This window comes from Panthera onca, chromosome B4 (genome assembly GCF_046562875.1).
Source record: "Panthera onca isolate mPanOnc1 chromosome B4, mPanOnc1 haplotype 2, whole genome shotgun sequence".
Classification (NCBI taxonomy): Eukaryota; Metazoa; Chordata; class Mammalia; order Carnivora; family Felidae; genus Panthera; species Panthera onca.
The window spans coordinates 135,689,436-135,708,299 of NC_138345.1; the positions used below are offsets into that span (position 1 = coordinate 135,689,436).

The 18,864-nt window shown below is 56.6% G+C and overlaps 1 protein-coding gene across 3 annotated transcripts in view; it reads right to left on the reverse strand.

The window, feature by feature from the left end:
- SCUBE1 (signal peptide, CUB domain and EGF like domain containing 1) overlaps nucleotides 1–7,654 on the reverse strand; it is a 134,792-nt gene extending 127,138 nt beyond the window's left edge. For 2 of the 3 annotated variants that reach the window (XM_078449374.2, XM_078449372.2), the window contains exons 1-2: nucleotides 7,446–7,654; nucleotides 3,792–3,923 (exon numbers count right to left, since the gene is read on the reverse strand). In XM_078449374.2, coding sequence (XP_078305500.2) covers nucleotides 3,792–3,923; nucleotides 7,446–7,533 — 220 coding nt within the window. In that variant the 5' untranslated portion in view covers nucleotides 7,534–7,654. The remainder of the gene's footprint in view (nucleotides 1–3,791; nucleotides 3,924–7,445) is intronic. The other variant, XM_078449373.2, reaches the window with a different exon arrangement.
- Between the last annotated feature and the right edge of the window lie 11,210 nt (nucleotides 7,655–18,864).

Consider the following 18,864-nt stretch of genomic DNA (forward strand, 5'->3'; position numbering starts at 1 on the left):
CAGCGTGATGATGGTCAATATCATCACCAACATGGCCATCACCACCACCGTCATTATTACCAAGCACTGTCACCAACACAGGCACCGTCAGCATCGTCATCCTCAACATCACCATCACCTGGTACGGCTCACCTGGTGTGCCTTTTGGACCAGGCCACGTCCAGATGCTCTGTGGACATTAACTCATCTCATTCGCACACGATCTCTCTGAAGCAGAAACTATCCTTACCTCTACTATATACACAAACAAAGGGAGTCTCACTGAGGCTACCCAGGCAGGATCTGGACCCGAGAAGCGTGGCTCCAGAGTCTAGGCTTCAACCACTGTGCCCAACTGAATATTGACTGTTGATTCCCTCTTCTCAGAGCAGAGAGTCGCGGGTGGCAATAACCCCTTGCAGAACGCATTGAGAGAAATGGGCCCACCAAACCTGGACCCTGGTCCCAGCTCAGGCACGACCCCTGCCTCCTCGGGCCTCCATTTTCCCATCTGTAAATCGAGGAAGTGAACGAACATCTGGATGATCTCCAAGCTCCCTCAGGCCACCACTGCATGTGACCTGCCGGCCCCCTCCCCTCCCCGCCAGATTCCAAAGCCTCCAGAAGTCCGCATGGTCCCTCCTGGGGAAGCTGGTGGGCCAGCTGAGGGCCCCTGGGGGAACACTCCAGCAGGCTCCGTCAACCCTGGCTGATGACTCTCCTCAGGATGAGAAAACCTCAGTGCAAGGGGCACAGCGTCCACTCAGGTCCCCAGAGCCCCTGCCAGCACTCGCTCCCAGAGGTCTGGGGACTGAGCAGCCAAATGGCAATCCTCTTCTGGCAGCTCAACAGGTACCGATTTACCACCCGTGTGACCCTGTTCATTAAGAACTTCCACCGATCTAGGCACGCCTGGCTGTTAGCAGGGTCGTGAGTTCAAGCCCCGCGTTGGGCACGGAGCCTACTTAAAATAACAAGAAACCAAGCAGACAGAACTTCCCCTTGATATGTAATTTCAGCTCATGCGGCCCAACCCAGATCAAAAGCTCCTTGAGGGGAGGGGCAAGATTGCACTATAATTAACACCCCCGAGGCAGGCAGCACGGAACCATTTTCACAAGTCTCCACCGTTCAAGATGTCATTAAATGAGCCAGCTCACACCGCCTCTCACAGCCGGAACCGCTGAAAGGCGTTGAAGACAGATGATGGCGATGGTGACAAGGACAGTGATGGCACCGTCATCTGCGTCCCGAGCACATGCTGTGTAGTGAGCGTCTGCCGTGAGCCAGGCAGTGTGACCGGCCCCCGGTGCCCTACACCGCATGTCGTTCGATCCCCAGGACAGCCTACGGCGGGGGGTATTTGGGGCCCATATAACCAGAGGGTAAACTAAGGCTCAAGAGGTCAAATGACCACCTAGACTTTCACATCAGCTGCAACGCTCCCATGCAGAGGCCAGGCCCACTCTCGCTCCCCTCCCTCATCAGACAGGGTGGAGGTGATACCATGGCAAAACCGAGTTCCCACGTGGACCCAGCGCTCCACGCTTCCCGGCCGCCCGCACAGCCCCTCTGTGGGCATACCATCTGATGGGAACTCCAGTCTGGGCGAAAGACAGCCAACTCGGACTAAGCCTTTTCAGCGTCATGCCAGGCCCTGCCCCAGGAGCTGGGGAGATGGGGACAGACCTGGAAGGCAAACTAGGGGCTCACCGTGAGCCCAAGTGTGACAGCGTCAGTGTGGAGGCCCCAGTGCTGAGCCCATGGCCAGCCCTCAGTAAGTGAGCTCATAGTTGGGTGGGAGGACAAGACACTTAATTATAATCCAAAGGCAGAAATGCTATGATGGAGAAAATCCCAGGGGCTTCTGGGGCCAGAGGAGATACACGATGGGGCCGTGTATGTGTGTGTGTGTGTGTGTGTGTGTGTGTGTGTGTGTCTGGGTGTGTGTGTAATTGTGTAGGAGAGCTTCCCAGAGGAGGCAAATCTAAAGCCTGATTAGGAATTGGCCAGGACACAAAGGGTGGAAAAGGAACGCCTCGTAGGGGAAAGACTCAAGCTGGGGCTCAGAAACACGGAACAGCCTGCTGTGTGGATGTGTGCCCAGGACACAGGTGCTATTAAGGGTTTCAGGAGGTGAGGGGCAGAGGCTGGAGAGACAGCCAGGCCCCTGGCGGTTCCAGAAGCGCATTTCCAAGCCTCCTCCTTTTTCGTGCTTCCACTGAGTCGGCGGGTCTAACTCCCAAGCTGGGCTCAAGCAAGTGGAGAGCTGAAGCCGGACTCTGAAGGGCTCCAGGGGAACAGGCAGGAGACAAGATGTGGGCCTCGAGGTCGGGGGATAGCAGGAGGGGGACCGCAGGAGCTGGGCGGGAGGAGGACAGGTCAGGTCAGCGGCTTACGCAAGCAGAGATGGGGGGTTGCCCCCGGCCCTCCCTTGCTAGAGCCCTGGACCCGGAGTGGGGAACGGAGGGTCAGGAAATGGTCACGCAGCGCCCCCACACGTGCCACTTGGAACCTCCAGGCACTGCCGGCAGGGGGGCCGCCCGTGCCACCAGGCTTCTTGCTCGTGACCTGCCCTATCTGCCTCCAGCCTGGCCTCCTTCCAGAGGTCTGTGGGTAGGCGCCAAGCTCCCCCCTCAGGCTTCTGGGCCCCAAGCAAGGCCGGAGGTCTGGCCAAGCCAGGCAGGATCCAGAACGCTGTCAGCTGCCCGGCGCTCAGCCTTAAGCGGACGCCCAACAAGTGAGACGGGTGAACAGTGTGAGCATCCCAAGGAGGCACGGCCACATCGCAGAAAGCTCCCGCAAAGCCTCATACAGAACGGACATCTTACTCTCGCGGGTTGCTTTCGCAACGCGAATCTTCCGCTTTGCGAAAGCAAGCTGGGACGGCTTGGGGACAAGAAAGCGAGATGCTAGGGAGCCGTGGAATGGCAATTAAGAGACCTGGGGCTTAGTACTCGCCGTGCCCTGTGGGACCTGGGGGGCTTGTTTCTCTCTGAGCCTCAGCCTTCCTCATCTGTCAAGTGGGGACAGACAGGGAAGATTTGGATCAAGGGCTCTCATCTGGGTGTGCACGTGGGTCGTGGGGACAGCTGTTTCCAGCTCCCTGATGATGGGTTTCCCCAGAGCCACCCAGTCAGACCCTCCCTGACAGAGGCACCCACGGGTTCCATCCAGTTGGGAGAGTCCTGGCTCCAACAACAGCCAAAGCTGTTCGCGTCTCTCCGACTTTCAGCTTTTTGGGGGAGGCAGTTCTAGTGCCGAGCGGTCAAGCCAGCACTCCGGGTGCAGGGAAGGAAAGGCTGGACAGACAGATGGGCACAGCACACATTTACATCTTTGCCCAAGCTCTCGTACCTGAGCTAGCCCCCAAAGGCCGAGGCTGGCTACCACTCAGGTCTTTCAGGGAAGTTACAGGCCACACAGGGTGGTTTTGGTGGTCCTGAAGTTTGGGACCCAGTGGAGGGTTACCCCAGGCCTTTACCCGCCCCCCCCCCCCATCCAGTCAGGGACTGAAGGACAAATAGATCATTAGACACTTCACCTCACTTAATACACAGCAAAACAAAAGTTTCAATTCCAGGGTGAGTTAGGTACCCCATGACTCCAAATTCCTCCCTCCAGGGAGACAGTAGGTTCCCAAGAAGCCCCCAGCCTCCCTCCCAAGGCTGAGTGAGGCCCGTGACGCTGGCACCCGTGGGGTGCGGGTGCTGGAGAATCAGCCCTGCTGGTGTCCACGGGGGCGGGCATCAGCCACGTATAGTGGCCGTGGCAGCCGCAGGGTCCAGCGGGGAGGGCTGGGCTGGGCTCACCTTCACACTGCCTGCCCTCTCCTTTGTAGCCCGGCTTGCAGAGGCATTTGTAGGACTTGGGCGTGTTCTGGCAGATGGCATCGATGTGGCAGTCATCTGTGCCCTCCGAGCACTCGTCCACGTCGACTGCCCCTGTGGGGGAGGGGGAAACACCTGGTCAAGTGTGGCCGCAGGGGCGGGGGGACAGGGAGCTCCTTCTGCCCCCCACCTTCCACGGATCACAGGGGTAATTAACAGTAATAGCCATCACACGACAGTCTGTGTGACAAGCGGCGACAGGCAGCATTTTGGGGAGAGCTACGAGGCACCATGCTACCTAAAGGCTGGCCCCCATTTATTTTCACAACAATCCCATTAGGTCAATCTATTTCTCCTGCTAGGAATATGACAAAACCGAGGCGCAGGAGCACGGCCAGGAAAGCCTCTCTGTGCGTCTTGCTCTCCCCACAAGCACGGCTCCAGCCCTCCTCCACTCTCCTTATTCTAGAATTTGAAGCCAGAAGGCTCTTGGGAGAATTTGAGTCCATCCTCTTTAGGTTACAGGTGGGGAAACCAAGGCCAGGATAGAGCGATGAACAGAGGCCAAGCCAGGAGGCCCAGGTGGGTGACCTGCCCCCACTCAGCCCCCAGACTGTGAAAATAGATGGCTCTTCACCCAGCTTCTGCCCCCAGGCTGCAGGAGCCGACCGTGGAGCCACGTCCTCAGTGGGGCTGAGCCGGCCTCTCCACGGTTCTGACCTGCCCATCCCCTCTCCCCTCCATCTCAGAAACCAAGGGGCGAACCTGGTTCTCGGATCGCAACTCCTAAACTCAAGTTCAGTCTAGGTTTAAAAAATTTTTTTTTTTTTTTTTTTTTTTTTTACATTTATTTGTTTTTGAGAGACAGAGCACTGGTCGGGGAGGGATAGAGAGAGAGGGAGACAGAATCCGAAGCAGGCTCCAGGCTCTGAGCCGTCAGCCCAGAGCCCGACGCGGGGCCCAAACTCACAAACCGTGAGATCATGACCTGAGCCGAAGTCAGACGCTTAACTGACTGGGCCACCCAGGTGCCCCAAGTTCAGTCTAGGTTTTGAGGGCTCTCGACACTCCTCGCCTCCCTCCCCAACACACACATACACGCCTTCCGTCTGAAATAGCTGTTGGCCAAAATAACGCAAAATAGATTCTGTGTATCTGTACATACATCCACCCCACTCCTCCCTCCCCACCAGCACAGAGCTCAGACAGGGAAAGGACCCTCGGGACACAGGATAGCACAGCCAGAAGAACCTTAGCTATAATACTGGTTACAGATGAGGAAACTGAGGCCCAGAGAGGTCTGTTGTAGGTCAGTAGTTCATTAGGGGCAGAGACTGGAGTTCAGATCTAGAGCTCTATGTGCTATGTTACTTCCAGCTAGCTATGAATAAAATACAGTAGGATGACAGATAGAAGGACTCAGAAGAGCAGAAAAGGAACTCTCAGCAGCTACCCTGAGGGCAGCCACCCAGGGGCAAGTGTGGCGAAGTCCTGGAGTGACCCCCACCCTTTATGACTCCAGCCTTACCCTAGACTGTCTGGTTCTCAAGACTGTCCACTCTGGATTACTCCCCTGGCTGGCATCGGGTTCTAAGTCTGTGGGGGGGGTGTCTCTAAGAGGGCAAAGCTCCTCTTCTACGTCCCTAAGGCTCCAGCCTCCCCCAGAGGAAGAGAGGCATCAGCCAGAAGCACAACAGAAACACTTCTGTACACATGCACACACACACACACACACACACACACACACACACACACACAGCTGGTGGTGTCATTTTTCAGGCTCGTAGTGTCTGCTCAGGCCAGCGGCCCATCCTCTGTCGCTGCCCAAAGGAAGGTGGAACGGGAGCTGGGAAGCAGTGGGTGTAGGAGGCCAGGGGCAAGAAGGAACATCAGACCAGCAGAACAGCCCCTTCCTGGGAATGACAACAGAGGGACCCCCATGCAGGGACAGCACAGCCTCAGGGGCAGGAAGCCAGAGGCCAGGGAGGGCCAGTCTGCATCCTTCCAGTGGGGAGGGCTGGGGCCACTTCTGAGTTAGGACCAGTGGGGAAATAGGGCCACGGATGCACATCCCAAGGGTCAGCGCACAGGAATGAGGGGGAGGGAAACTGCCTGCGGTTCTGGGACCCCTTTCGCCCTTGTCGCTAATCTCTGACCTAGGCAGGTATCCTCGTGGGGATGGAAGGGGATGAACCTTAGCCGAGGGGCTGGGGGGGGGGGGGCATTCCCAACACATCTTCCAAACATGTCTTTAGGTGGGGGCTGGGGAGAGGGACCATGTGTTCCCGTGCCAGCAAATACAGACTTCAGGGAGCCCAGCATGGCAGCCTGGGGGTGTCCGGAGATAGCCGAGGAGAGCGAGCAGAGCGAGCGGGAGCAGAAGCAGGCAGGATACCCCACCCTACCCCCTAAGGAGAGAGGGAGGAAGCTCCTCTAAAGCGGTGGGTGGAGAGGCTGTCCTTGTAGCTTTGCGGGAGCACCCCTTCCAGGAGACAACCAAGAGAGCGGGAGGGGAAGGAGCGGGCACATGGGAGTTCCCTGCGGAATCCTGGGGCGCCCCTCTGCTGTGTTAGCCTCTGCTGCCTGCCCCCAACCCATGCCCAAAGGCTCTGGATGCTGTTCCCTTCTTCGGTGCCTCCCGCCTCCCTTGCCTGGGCCTCCTCCCTGATGTCCCAAGTCTGGTCTCCCCTCCCTCTGGATCCTGTCCATCTCCTTCCCTCTGTGTCAGTCCCTCTGTCCCCCCATCCCTGTCTGTGCGTCCGTCCATCGCTTTCCACACACGTCCATCCTTCCGTCTTTCCCATCTGTCGGTCTTGCTCCCTCCCTCCCCTCCCACCCCTAGTCCTACGTCTCTTTCTCTGCTGTCCCCCGCCTCTACCTCTCCTCCTCTCTCTTCCTCCCCATCCCTCAGCCCGTCCCTTTATCTGTCTTTTTCTTTCCAGCTGCCCATTGCCTCCTCCTTCCTCCCTCGGGTTTCCTCCTTCCCCTCCGGTCTTCTGCTCTCCTCCCTGCTCTAAGCGTCCGTCTTTCTCTGGGATTCTTTCTGGGTCCTTTTGTGTGTTCCCTCTGTGCCTCTCTTTCTGTCGGTCCGTCCCTCTATCCACCACCTCCCCCACCCCCTTTCTCTTTAGGTCGGTCCTCGTCCCCGGCTCACCTCCTCTCCGTCTCCCCTCCGGGCCTCCTCGCTCCCGCGCGCCCCTCTCCCCTGGGTGGGGGGGGGGGGGGGGGAGGGCCCGTCGGGCTCCGGGGTCCCCACTCCCTCCCGCCCGCGGTCCGAGGTCCGAGAGCGCCGGGGCTCCCCTCGGCCGGTCGTCGCGCTTTCTTTCTTCCTCCCGCCCTCGCCCTCCCCTCCCCTCCCCTCCCCCGGGGCCCCAGCCCACCCCGCCCCTGCTGCGGCCCCTGCCGGGCTCCCGGCGTCCTCCTCCCCCCCTCCCCCCCCCACCCCGCTCGCCCGGGGCCGCTGGGGCTTCGGGGAGGGGGGCGCCCGGCGTCCGCCCCAGAAGTTACTCTGCAAAGAGGCGGGGCGGGGCGCGGGGCCGCGCGGGCTGCAGCCCTCCCGACGGCGCGGGGCGGGGGCCCACCCGGGACCCCGCCGCCCCGCGCCCGCCGCCCGCCGCCCGCCGGCTCCGGGCTTACCTGGGAGCCCGCTGCCCCCCGCCAGCCGCCCGCGCGCGCCCAGGGCGAGCAGCACGCACAAGTGCCAGCGCACGGCCGCCGCGCCCATGCTCGCTGCGAGCCTGGCCGGGCCGGCCGGGCGTGCGGGCGTGCGGGGCGCGGGGACCCCTCCGACCGGCCGCTCGGCGAGCGCTCCTCGCTGCTGGCTCCTCGGCCACCGCTCGGGCTCGCAGCCACCGAGCCGGCGCGGCTGACGAGCTGACAGCCGCGCGCTCATTGGCCCGCGGCCGCCGGGGGCGGGGCTCTGCGTGCGGCCGGCCAATGGGCGCCGGCCGCCGGGCCGCGGGGGGCGGGGGGAGGGGCGGGCGCGGGCGTCGGGGGCGCCCCCTCCGCTCGGGGCGGGCGGCAGGTTGCGGGGTGGGGGCCGGGGCCCGCTCGTGCGGCCGCGGGGCGCGGGGTCGCCGCCGCGCTGGGGCTCGCCCGGAGGCCGCCCCCTCCCGCCGCCCGCCCTGGCCCCCGTCGTCGAGCGCGGCCGCCGCTCCGGGGGCAGCACCCCCACCTCTGCAACACGCACCCTCTAGGGAGAGCGGGGGGGGAGGGGGTGGTGGGGGGGGGGGTGGGCTGCCAACCGGCCCTCAGGGGTTGAGAAAGGCCCGGCGACATCCATTCGTAGTGAAAGAAATGGGACCGTGCAAAGCAGCATTGCACACTCATCCATTGGGTGAACGTTTATTGAGCACCTATTGTGTGCCCAGCGCGGGCGATGCAGCGGCGGAGAAGCCAGAAAGGAAGAAATCACGAGGATGCCTTCAAAACAAGTGAACTTTTCACCGCTCGCCACAGGACAGTGGCTCATAAGTGTGCGCGCGGCATAGGACGGCCGCGGCAGCCGCATCCAGGAGGGGCGCCCAGAAAGCTCCTTGCCGGACAATGCCACTTTGCGGGCAGTCCCTGTCTGGGCGCAGCCCATCTGCGGGCTGACCTCTTAGCCAGCCAAGTTTGATGCCCTGAGAATTCGGGGCCTGGGGCCTCCGCGGTGACAGACTCCGGCAGGGATGAGCTGGGGGGCGGGAGGAACATCACCGTTTTCCAGCCCACGCCGTGCTCTGGCCTGACCTGGGACCTACACCTGACACTTGTCGGCCTTTGGGCCTCGACAGAGACCCCTGCCCAGGAGTCGCAGCTGGAAATAAATGGCCCCTCTCAGCCCGAGGCAGGACGCTTTAAGGAAAGAAAGTTCGGCAAACCCCAAGGCCCATCTCCTTGACAACCACCAATAGGAACTCCTTTTTTCTTCTCCTGCTCTCCAGGCCAGACTCAAAGACAAGACTTTCCTCTTTTTGTCCACTCTGCCCGTCTCGTCTGCGCCTAGCTTCCCTCTCCATACCGGCTCCCTTCCCTGCCCCCAACACACACACACACACACACACACACCCCAACACACTGCCGTCAGACATACAGACACGTGCTCTCTTTCTCTCTCTCTCACACACCACACAATCACACGCACCCTCACGGACACACACCCTGCACGCACGCTCACACGGCCTTCTGTAGACAGTCACTGCAGTTCTGGAAATTGAACATGTGTGTCCAGGCACCCTTACTCCCAGTCTGACTTCATGTCACAAATAGCTCACGGCAGTGGCCTGGTGGCTGAGGCAAAGGGGGCCAGGAAGGGTCAGCTGTGGCTGTCCAGGAATGAGAGGGGAAGGCAGTGCTGCTCTCTGCCTCCTCTAAGCCTTAGCCCTGTGACTCCAGACATTTCCTTCTGCGTGGTTGCTCCTGGCTGGCGGCTTAATTTGGGAGACCCCATTATCTTTGCAGGCTTTATTTTGTCCTCCTCCCAACTGCGTGGTTTTGGGTTTCTGGGGGGAGAAAGCTCCCTCAGAAATGCACATGGTCTTGTGCGTCAGTAACGGGGCAAGAAATGTGAGGTTGAGGGCGAGGTCCTTTTGGGGGGCGCTAACTGACCAGAAACAATGTCGTTCAAAGGGCCTGTTCATCAGGGGCCCCTCGCTTCTGGCCAGGTGGCTCCCAAGCTTGATGACAGCAGAGGAATTTTCTTCCGGGCTTTGTCCCCCCCCCCCCGCCCCCCCGCCGCCCTCCCCCGCAGATCAAGCAGTGAATGGAGGCAGGGCGACAGCTTTTTAGACTGTGATTCCACAACCCCGGGGCAGCTCTCACTCATACCAAGTTCTACTCCCCAGCCTGACTGGTGGAAGGTGTGCAGATAGAGAAAACATGGTTCTTTCCAGGAGGAGATTGTGGTCTGTGCAGAGGAGTCAGGGAGCAGGGGACGGGAGTGGAGAGGAGAGACACTGGTAAGTCCCCACCAATGCACTAGAGGCGGTGGCAGAGAAACGGGTGGTCACTTCTGCTCCTGGGTTGGTCACGGAGGCACCCGAGACCCTAGTGTTGGGCACAAAACAGGAGAAGGATATTTTCCTGATAGTCAGGAGAATGTGCCAGCATCCACTGAAGAAGGCAGGGACCGAGGAGTGAATGCTCTCGAAGTGCCTCGAAAACTGTAAAGCATTGCACGTCTGTGATGGTGACACGGTGGAGAGCTGCCCACGGAGACAGCAGCAACGGTGGGCGAAGACCAGTTGGCCCGGGTGAGAACACGTATGCCTGGACTCCAGCAAGGGGTATCTCGCAGCTCTTGCAAACTGAGCCACGAGAGTGGCGGTCTAGGGATGAACCCGACAAGTCACTTTGGGAGGGAACACTCCATAGCTCCCTATCACCTTCCAAGCAAGCCCTGAATGCTTTGTGCCGCTAACAAGGCACCCGCAGCAGTCCCAGCCTCGCGGAACCACAGGCGAAGAGGGCCCCACAGACGTCCTGCTGTCACATCCCTGGGCCCTTGCCTGTGTGTCTCCCTCTGCCGGGAGCGCCCTTTATGCCCTTCTTCACAAAGCTCACCCTTCTCCTCTGCCCACACCTCTGACCCACGCACCTGGGGGCTGCTGACCTCATCGGAGTCTGGCTCACCTGGGGTTTCACAGCTCCCTCTTCCCAAACTGGGGGTTCCTGAAGGCGGGGTTCACGCCCCATCTGCGTCTGGGGCTGCAGCTGCCCCCTGACGTCTAAGCAAGGATTGGTGAATGAGCGAACAAAGAAACAAGAACGAACGTCACGTAACCGAGAATTCACATTGCTCCAGGGAGCGGACAAAGATTCTTTGGCTGTTTGACGGGGTTTTGGGGAGTGAACCCCGCTGCCTGCTCGCCTGGCCACCCTCATCCCCTCTGCCCTGCGGGGGAAGCTGAGCAGGCTGGCAGGACCGCTGGCCTCCGGGGCCCTTTAGCTCCCCCTGGTGACGCCTCACAGAAGTTTGAGGAAGAGGGGGGCTTCCTTCCAACACACACACACACACACACACACACACACACACACACACACACGCAGCCTCTGCTACCCAGCTGTCCCTGCTGACCCCAGTCCTCAGCAAAAGAATACCTTACTTTAAAAAGAAAACTTCTTCAAGAAGAAGTCTCTTGATTAATAACAGTTGCAAAAGTTCTTTGAGGAAACAAAGTTCTCTGCCGGCATGAAATGTCATTCCATGAGTTTAGAGGCTTTCTTGTCCTTTCCTATTAAAAATGGGGTTTTGTAATAATCCCCCTTATGCCACACACTTCTTTAGACCTTCAAGGAGAATCTCTCTTGCAGTCCTTCCGTGACCCTGGGCCCCGCCAGTTGGGTTTCTTGGCTTGAGCCCTGGCTGTCAAATGGGGGCCTCAGTCCCCAGGACCTTAGTCATCTCCTGCTCACATTCTAGCGACTTCTCTGAGATGACCCACCTGTGTTCGGGCACGCAGCATATCCTGACCTCCTTACTAATTCCTCCCCTGTGATTACAGTAGTTCCCATGTTCTAGTGTCCCTGTGTACCTGAGACATGTGCACACGCACGCTGTTTCATTACATCCTGAGGGGTTGAAACCGCCACCCCTCCCCCCCCACTAACCACCAGAGAAAACAGAGACTCAGGCCGCTTGTCTGGGACCACAGAGCTAACAAATGGCAGAGGTGGGATCTGAACCGAGGTCTGCCCGACTCTGATGACACTCTTCACCATTACCTGCTAATAAAACTCCCTCAAAGGCTCAAAGGGCACAAGAGTGCTCCTCTCTGGAAGGCACAAGGTTTTCCTCTTTTGGCTTTGCTATTGAGAAAAGTGGTTTCTACATAGTGGCCAGACAGACTGTAACAGTTCATAATTCATGGGGCTGATTTTAGGCACCACCCAACTTTATGTTCCCTCATCTTTCCAACAGGTGCAAAAAGAATTTTTCCCCCCACGTAGATGGCGGTCCCTCGCTTTTGGGAAGGGGCTGTATAGAAGTGAAAGCAAGGGGTCATATGACTCACATACACACTCCATACCCCGTGCAAATGAATCCTAGAGGTGGCCCAGCCCGCACTCATTTGATAGACGAGGAAACTGAGGCCCAGCCTCACAGATCTGCTGCCCCCCTCAGGCACCTCTAACCGCACTGCCCAGGTCAGCTCCCCTTAGGGCTCCCTGCATCTTCTCCTCACCACCCGCACCAAACCCTGTCAGCTCTGCATTCGTGACCTCTCCTCTCCATCCCTTCAGCCACTGGCTTGTTGAGACAACACCAGCTCTCACGCAAGCGACTCCACAGAGGCTCAAACTCGTCCCTCCGGGCTAGCTGGAGTCAGCTCTCCAAAGGCTGACCTGACCTCTCCACTCTGCTGCCTACAGGACAGAGTCCGCCCAAGACCCCGAGAGACAGGACCCTGTGGACCTGTTCATCCTCAGCCCCCTGCCTGGTAGACTTCCACGCTGCCTCACGCCTCCGGGCCACAGCATGCTTCCTTCCCTCCTCTCTCAATACCCTTCCCAACCCATAGGTCTGGCACATTCAGACTCAATGCTCGGCTCAGATGCCCTGCCCTCAGAGGTGCCCTGTCCTACCCGGGGCTTTGGGGAGTCAATCCAACTGCCCACTTTCTCCTGGCTGTCTCCATCCTCTGTGCCCCACGGGGAAGCTGGACTGGCTAGTTGGACCACTGTCTTCAGGGGCTCAGAATGGGTGGTCTGGGGCCCTTGGGCCCTGCATGATCCCCCATCACGGGCACTGGTTCAGCTTTGAAACCTGAAATTTTTGGTGAATAGATCTGTCTCCTCTTCAGGTCAAGATGAGCAGGTTAGTTAGACTTCCCGGTCACCTAGTATCCTTTCCAGACCCAAGGCCCAGTGGTGGACAGGTGGCTCTGGATGGGCCATTTCTTGTATCCCATGCCCCCAGCCACATAGTTGGTCTAGGCGAGGACTTGCGGCTACGCCAAGCCAATCAGACGCCTTCCCTGGGAGTCTCTACATGGGCTGGTGGATGTGTCTACTCCCTATGTGGTTATGGAGCAGTGAGGGTGGGTGTCCGGATAGGCTCTCGTCACTGTGGTTCTGCGATGTGTAGACAGCTGGCCTGAAAGAATGGATCCATCAGTCAGAGAGAAGCAGAAGGGAGAGATGGAGAGGGAGAGAGAAGAGAGAGAGCAGAGAAGGAGAGGGGAGGGGAAAGGAGGGACCTGACAGTGTTTGAGGCCCTGGCTGAGCCCTGCCTTCTGTTCTTAAGACAATTATGTTAGTTCCCATCTCTTGAAGCCATAAGTATCCTGCTTAATGGATGCGTAGGGTTGGGGATATCTCCATGAAATGACACCGTCAATAAATGACCCTTTCCAGGCCTTGTTCTAAACCCTTGATATATATTAATTCATGTCATTCCACAATCACCGGATGAGGTAGGCGCTGTTATCCTCATTTATAGGTATGCAGTGTAGCCCAGAGAAATTGAGTGCCTTGCTCAAGGTCACACAGGAATGAACGAATGAATGAATAAATGAATGGGAAATGTTGCCCTTGGTCGACCCAGCCAGTCAGAGTCAGGATGAGAAGGAGCTGGGGGCTCGTGACACCCTGTCCAGTTCCTGGACCCTCCCTCTGACCCACAGTCTGAAATGTTCAACGGCAGAGTGGAGGGAAAGAGCAGGGGGTTGGCAGATCAGGACTTGAATCCCCGCTCTGTCGCTTACTTGCTGTGTGGCCTTGGGCGAGCCACGGCACTTCTCTGTGACTCAGTATCTTCCCTGCTAAAAGCAAGAATGCCCACCTCACGGAGAAGGCGTGAGACTCTCCAAGGATCACATTTGTGAAGTGCCAGCCACGGGGTCAGCAGTGAGCCCACGGCGGCCAGGTAGTCTAGTGAGTCAAGGGATATTTACCGAGTACCTCCTTTGTTCCAGACGCTGTTCTGGGTCTTGGGGATACAGCAGTGAGCCGGCCAGGCTGGATCCCTGCCCTCGTGGAGCTCACAGTCTGCTGGAGGGGGGACAGACCACAAGAAACCAGAAACAAGAAAAGCCTAACAGAGTGACGAGGGCTGCGCAGAGAACTGAGACGGGGTGGTGGGATACAGCCGGCGGTGGGGCAAGGGCACCACAGCGGGGGTGGGGTGGGGTGGGGCGGGGTGGGCAGCGAAGCTCTTTCCCAGGAGCTGATTCTTGCCCCAGGACCCAGATCTCAAAAGGAGCCACGATGCCAAGATGGGAAGTCTGTCTCAGAGAGCCGTGGAGTGGACTGGACCTTCAAATTCCCTTTCCACCACAGTGGAGCCTGTTCTGAGTCCCCTGCACCAGGGTGACCCGTGCGGCCAGCAATATTTAAACAGCGTTGTGGGAGGTGCAGGGATGAGTGTGTTCTCACCACATGCTCTGCAAATGCTGATTTGTGCAAGAACACCTTTTACCTAAAATTAACACTTTTCCCAATTTTAGAAGTTATGTCTGCTCAACGTAGGAAAGATCCAGAGAGGATGACAACGAACCTTTTGCTGTATTCCTTCCAGTCTTTTTTCTATGAGCGTATACACTTAAAACATGAAATTAAGGGGCGCCTGGGGGGCTCCGTCGGTGAAGCGTCCGACTTCGGCTCGGGTCACCATCTCCCAGTTCGTGAGTTCGAGCCCCGCGTCGGGCTCTGTGCTGACAGCTCGGAGCCTGGAGTCTGCTTCGGTTTCTGTGTCTCCCTCTCCCTCTGCCCCTCCCCGACTCGTGCTCTGTCTCGCCCTCTCAAAAAGAAACATTAAAACAAAAAAATTTTTAATGAAATTAAGATGATGTTATACGTAAAGCATATTTTCTGACCTCCATGTTTGTCTTAAAATTTTCATAAATCCATTTTATACAGGCATACTTACCATAGAAGAGAGTGCACCAGTTTAAGTGCATGGTTTGTTGAGTTGAAAACAATTTTTTGTACTAAAATATACGTAACATAAAATTGACCATTTCAACCATTTTTAAGTCTGCAGATCAGTGGCATTAAGTACAATTTACGTACTTGCGTGACCATCACCACCATCCATCTCCAGAATGATTTCATCTTCCCAAACTCTGTCTCCATTAAACACTAACTCCCCTGGGGCGCCCGGGTGGCTCAGCGGGTTAAGCATCCGACCCTTGATTTTAGCTCAGGTCATGATCTCACAAACTGTGAGATCAAGCTCTGCGTCAGGCTCTGTGCTCACTGTGCAGAGCCTGCTTGGGATTCTCTCTCTCTCTCCCTCTCTCTCTCTCTCTCTCTCTGCCTCTCTCTTCCACTCACGCTCATTCTCTCTCTCTAAAATAAAAATTAAAAGTTAAAAAAAAGAAAGATTCATCTGTGTGGTATTATGATCAGAATTGTATTCCTTTTTAAGGCTGCATGATTTTTTTTTCTGTATCTATCACACTTTATTTATCTGTTCATCTGTGGATCGACATTTGGGATGTCGCCACCTTTCGCTGCTGCGAGGAATGCTGCTAAGAACATGGGTGTGAAGCCCTGTTTTCAGTAATTTGGGGGAAATACCTAGTTGTGGAATTGCTGGATCGTATGGGAATTCTATGTTTAATTTTGAGAAACTGTTCTTCGGTTCCAAAGACGCTGCACCATTCAGTGGGTTTTGATGAATGCACAGAGCTGCGTAATTTCCATCACAATCAAAATAAAGAACATTTACCACACCCCCCAAATCTCCACCTGCCTTTCCCATCAATTGCCCTAACTCCCCGGACTCGGGCAACAACTAGTCTGGTGCTCTTGACTATGGATTAGTTTTGCCTGTTCTAAAACTTCATGAAAATGGACTCCTGCCCAATGAGGTAGTCTCTTGCCTGCTTTCTTTTGCTCAGCATGCTTTTTGCGTTTCATTCCGCACATACAGCTTTGCAAACTGTTTTCTCTCATTTCATTCAGGACCATAAGCATTAAATCCTCTTTTAAAATATAATTTAAGGGGCACCTAGGTGGCTCAATCTGTTAAGCGTCTGACTTTGGCTCAGGTCATGGTCTCGCGGTTCATGGGTTCGAGACCCGCGTCGGGCTCTGTGCTGACAGCTCAGAGCCCGCAGCCCGCGTTGGATTCTGTGTCTCCCTCCCTCTCCCGCTTGCGCTCTCTCTTTCTCCCTCAAAAATAAATAAATAAACTTTAAAATGTAATTAAAAAAAACTGGCAATGTAGTATTCCGTTGCAAGGATGCGCGACAACTTACCTAACCAGCCTAAACGGATTCTAATTTTTTGCGTTATAAACCACACTGAGCAGAACATCCTTGTACCCGAATCTGTGCCCACCTCTGATCGTCACTCTGAAATAAATCTGTGGAGGTGGAATAATCGGGTGGAAGGGAAGCAGCAGCTTTTGCCAAATTGCTTCTATACCTGTTGCTACGTTGCTTCTCAGAAAAGTGTTATCATGACCTGTCAATCTTACCTCCTAAGTGTCTCTCGAACCTGTGGACCCTTCTCCGCATCCTCAATCTCTTCTGCCCTCTGGGGTCACTGCCTGGCACGCACAATGCTGCCTGCCTGAGTTGTAAGCAACCCTCAAAACCCAAGACCACACAGTCCTCCAAGGAGGCAGAACTATCAGGAAGCCAGGCAAGGACCTCATGGCTGTGGACAGGGCAGAAGCCATGATTCTCGGTACAGAGTGAGGATGCCACGAGTGAATTAGGGGTCACTAGTCCCTTTCCATGCCTCCCGTCACCAGTGCCCAGCAAGGGGTCTAGCAGAGGAGGCACAGAGAGTAGGCGTGGCTCTGGAATCCCTCAGACATCTTCTTCGGGCTAATTGGTGGCAGTGGTGATATACACAATCAGGAGGCACCGGTGCTGGTCAGCGACATCCCAGGGTGGGTCTCCCGGGGACCAAAAAGAAGTCAAGGGCTCGTGGCCCAGAAACCCACCGCTTTCCCACCCTCGGGGGGCCTTGCCCTATTTGGCCATTTAACGGAAGGTGCCAGCCCTTCTCTGGTCCCAGGCCTGGACTCCTTCAACTTCAAGAATGCCCCTCACACCAAGGAGGAGGGGCTCGTGTGACCATGATAAAGGTCTCCCACAGCCGCCCACGGCCGGCTGGGGATGGACGTGCCCTCTCCCCCTCCTCCCCACACCCCATGCACAATGAGCCATTATGGCTTTCTTGCCTGGCAGCCTTATCTCCCAGGAATGTCGAGGGAGTGAAAAAAACTGGCCTAAGGGGGCTTGACCAGGGGACCTGGGCTCCCTGGCTCTGCCTCCAAGGTCAACTGAGCTCTTTGGTAACTAGTCTCACAGGGCAGGTCACGCTGGTAGTGACAATGGGTGTTTGTGCGGGACTTTACAGCTTACCATTCACGCCCATCGTCTTGTTTGATCCTCTTAGTCGAAGGCTGAGATCAGGCATTTCAAATCCTCCATTTTACAGAAGGAGAAACTGAGTCCCAGAAAATTAAGTAGCCCTCTCACCCCCACCCCTCCGAGCTGTGCTGGTCCCACTTAAATGGTGGAAAAAAAAAAGAGCTACTGAGTTGTATTAGTGCCCAACGAAGATGGAGGAAGTTTCCTTTTATTTGGAAAAAAGGATGCCAGATGCGAGGGACACAGACGCTAGGGACACGTCCCTGCCGGTGACGAAGGAGCCCAGGCTGGAGAGAAAGACTCTGGTGCATGAACTTTGCAGGAAGCAGCCAAGACTCCGGCCAGAGGGCCCAGTTTCCCCAAACCACCCTTGTTTCTCTCTGCTATATTACAGGTCTCCTGCAACGGGCCGCACGATCTGGTTTTAGACCTGGGTGGACACGACCATGTAACCGGCTATGTGCCCTCGAGGAAATTCCAGAGCCTCTGAGCTTTTTAGCGTCACCATATGTGAAACGAGAATAAAATGCTCGCATCGCGGGGGCTCAGTGCGGGACAGATGAGATGACACACGGAAAGTTCCTGGCACGGTTGTTGGCATACAGCTGGCGCTCAATAAATACGGATATAAAATTTGGGCAGGATAAAGTGCCAAGAAACGTATGTAAACAAGAGGGGGGGAGGATGCCAACCTGGGTGGGACAGGGAGCACCGCTTGCAGACGAGGAGCACGGTTGCAAGTGACAGAATGTGAGTACCTTTGGGAGGAAAAAGGACAGCATAAAACATAGGCAGGACAGAAACCAAGGCAGAAGTTCAGGCAGAAGGAACCAAGGCCATGCTCTCCGGGCCCAGGATGAATCAGCTCCAAAGAGCCTCTGTTCTCGAGTCAAGATTCAAGTTCCCGGCAATGCAATGAGTCTGGTGGGTGAAGCTAGGGTCACATGCCCACCTGGGCCAGGGGGGTTTGAACTCCTTGTCTGGTGAACCCACCAGAATGCAGGCCATACGAGGCTGGGGAGTTCCCAAAGGAGGCGTCATAGCTGGAAGGGGCAAGGCAGATATCTGCTCTAGGAGAAAAGTAAGAAGAAAAAAAAAAAAACTCGGCTGAGAGCACGTAACTTCCTTTTTGAGGTTCTGGCCCTAGATAATCAATCCACCATGCTCAGTGAAAAGAAAGTCGCATCTTCAAACCACTGTGCTTTTGTTTGGGTGCCATTCCGTTAGAGTTTTAACAAACATTTACCAAGCACTCACTGTTCTTGCTGAGCTGAGCATAGCTGAGCTACGCTGAGCACTGTTCTTGGCAGTTTCTGCCCTGCGGGAGTTTCGAGTCCAGTCGGGGATAGGAATGAGTCGATAGTTACCTCTGAGAGAGATATTTGAGGCCTGTGCAAGGTGCAGCTTTAAGGTGAAGGGAGGAGGCACCGAAGCGGCAGGCGTGGTGGCACGGGGGGGACAGCACACGCGAGGGTAAAATTTCACGGAAGAGGTAAGTCGGGTTTTGTCGGATGAATAGGAGTTCAGCAGGTGGTTGGTGGCTTGAAGAGCATTCCAAGTGGACGAACCGGTGCAAAACATCCCGGGAAGCAGAGACAACCGCACACGGTTCCCGGGGGCCTGGAGGCAGAGACAAGGGAGGCCAGTCTGGCTCCCCAGGAGCTCCAGCTTTATCCTGAAGGTGCTGGGGCACCATGGGAGGGTTCTAGCCAAGGGAAGCAGCTGGCAGATTTGTGTTCCAG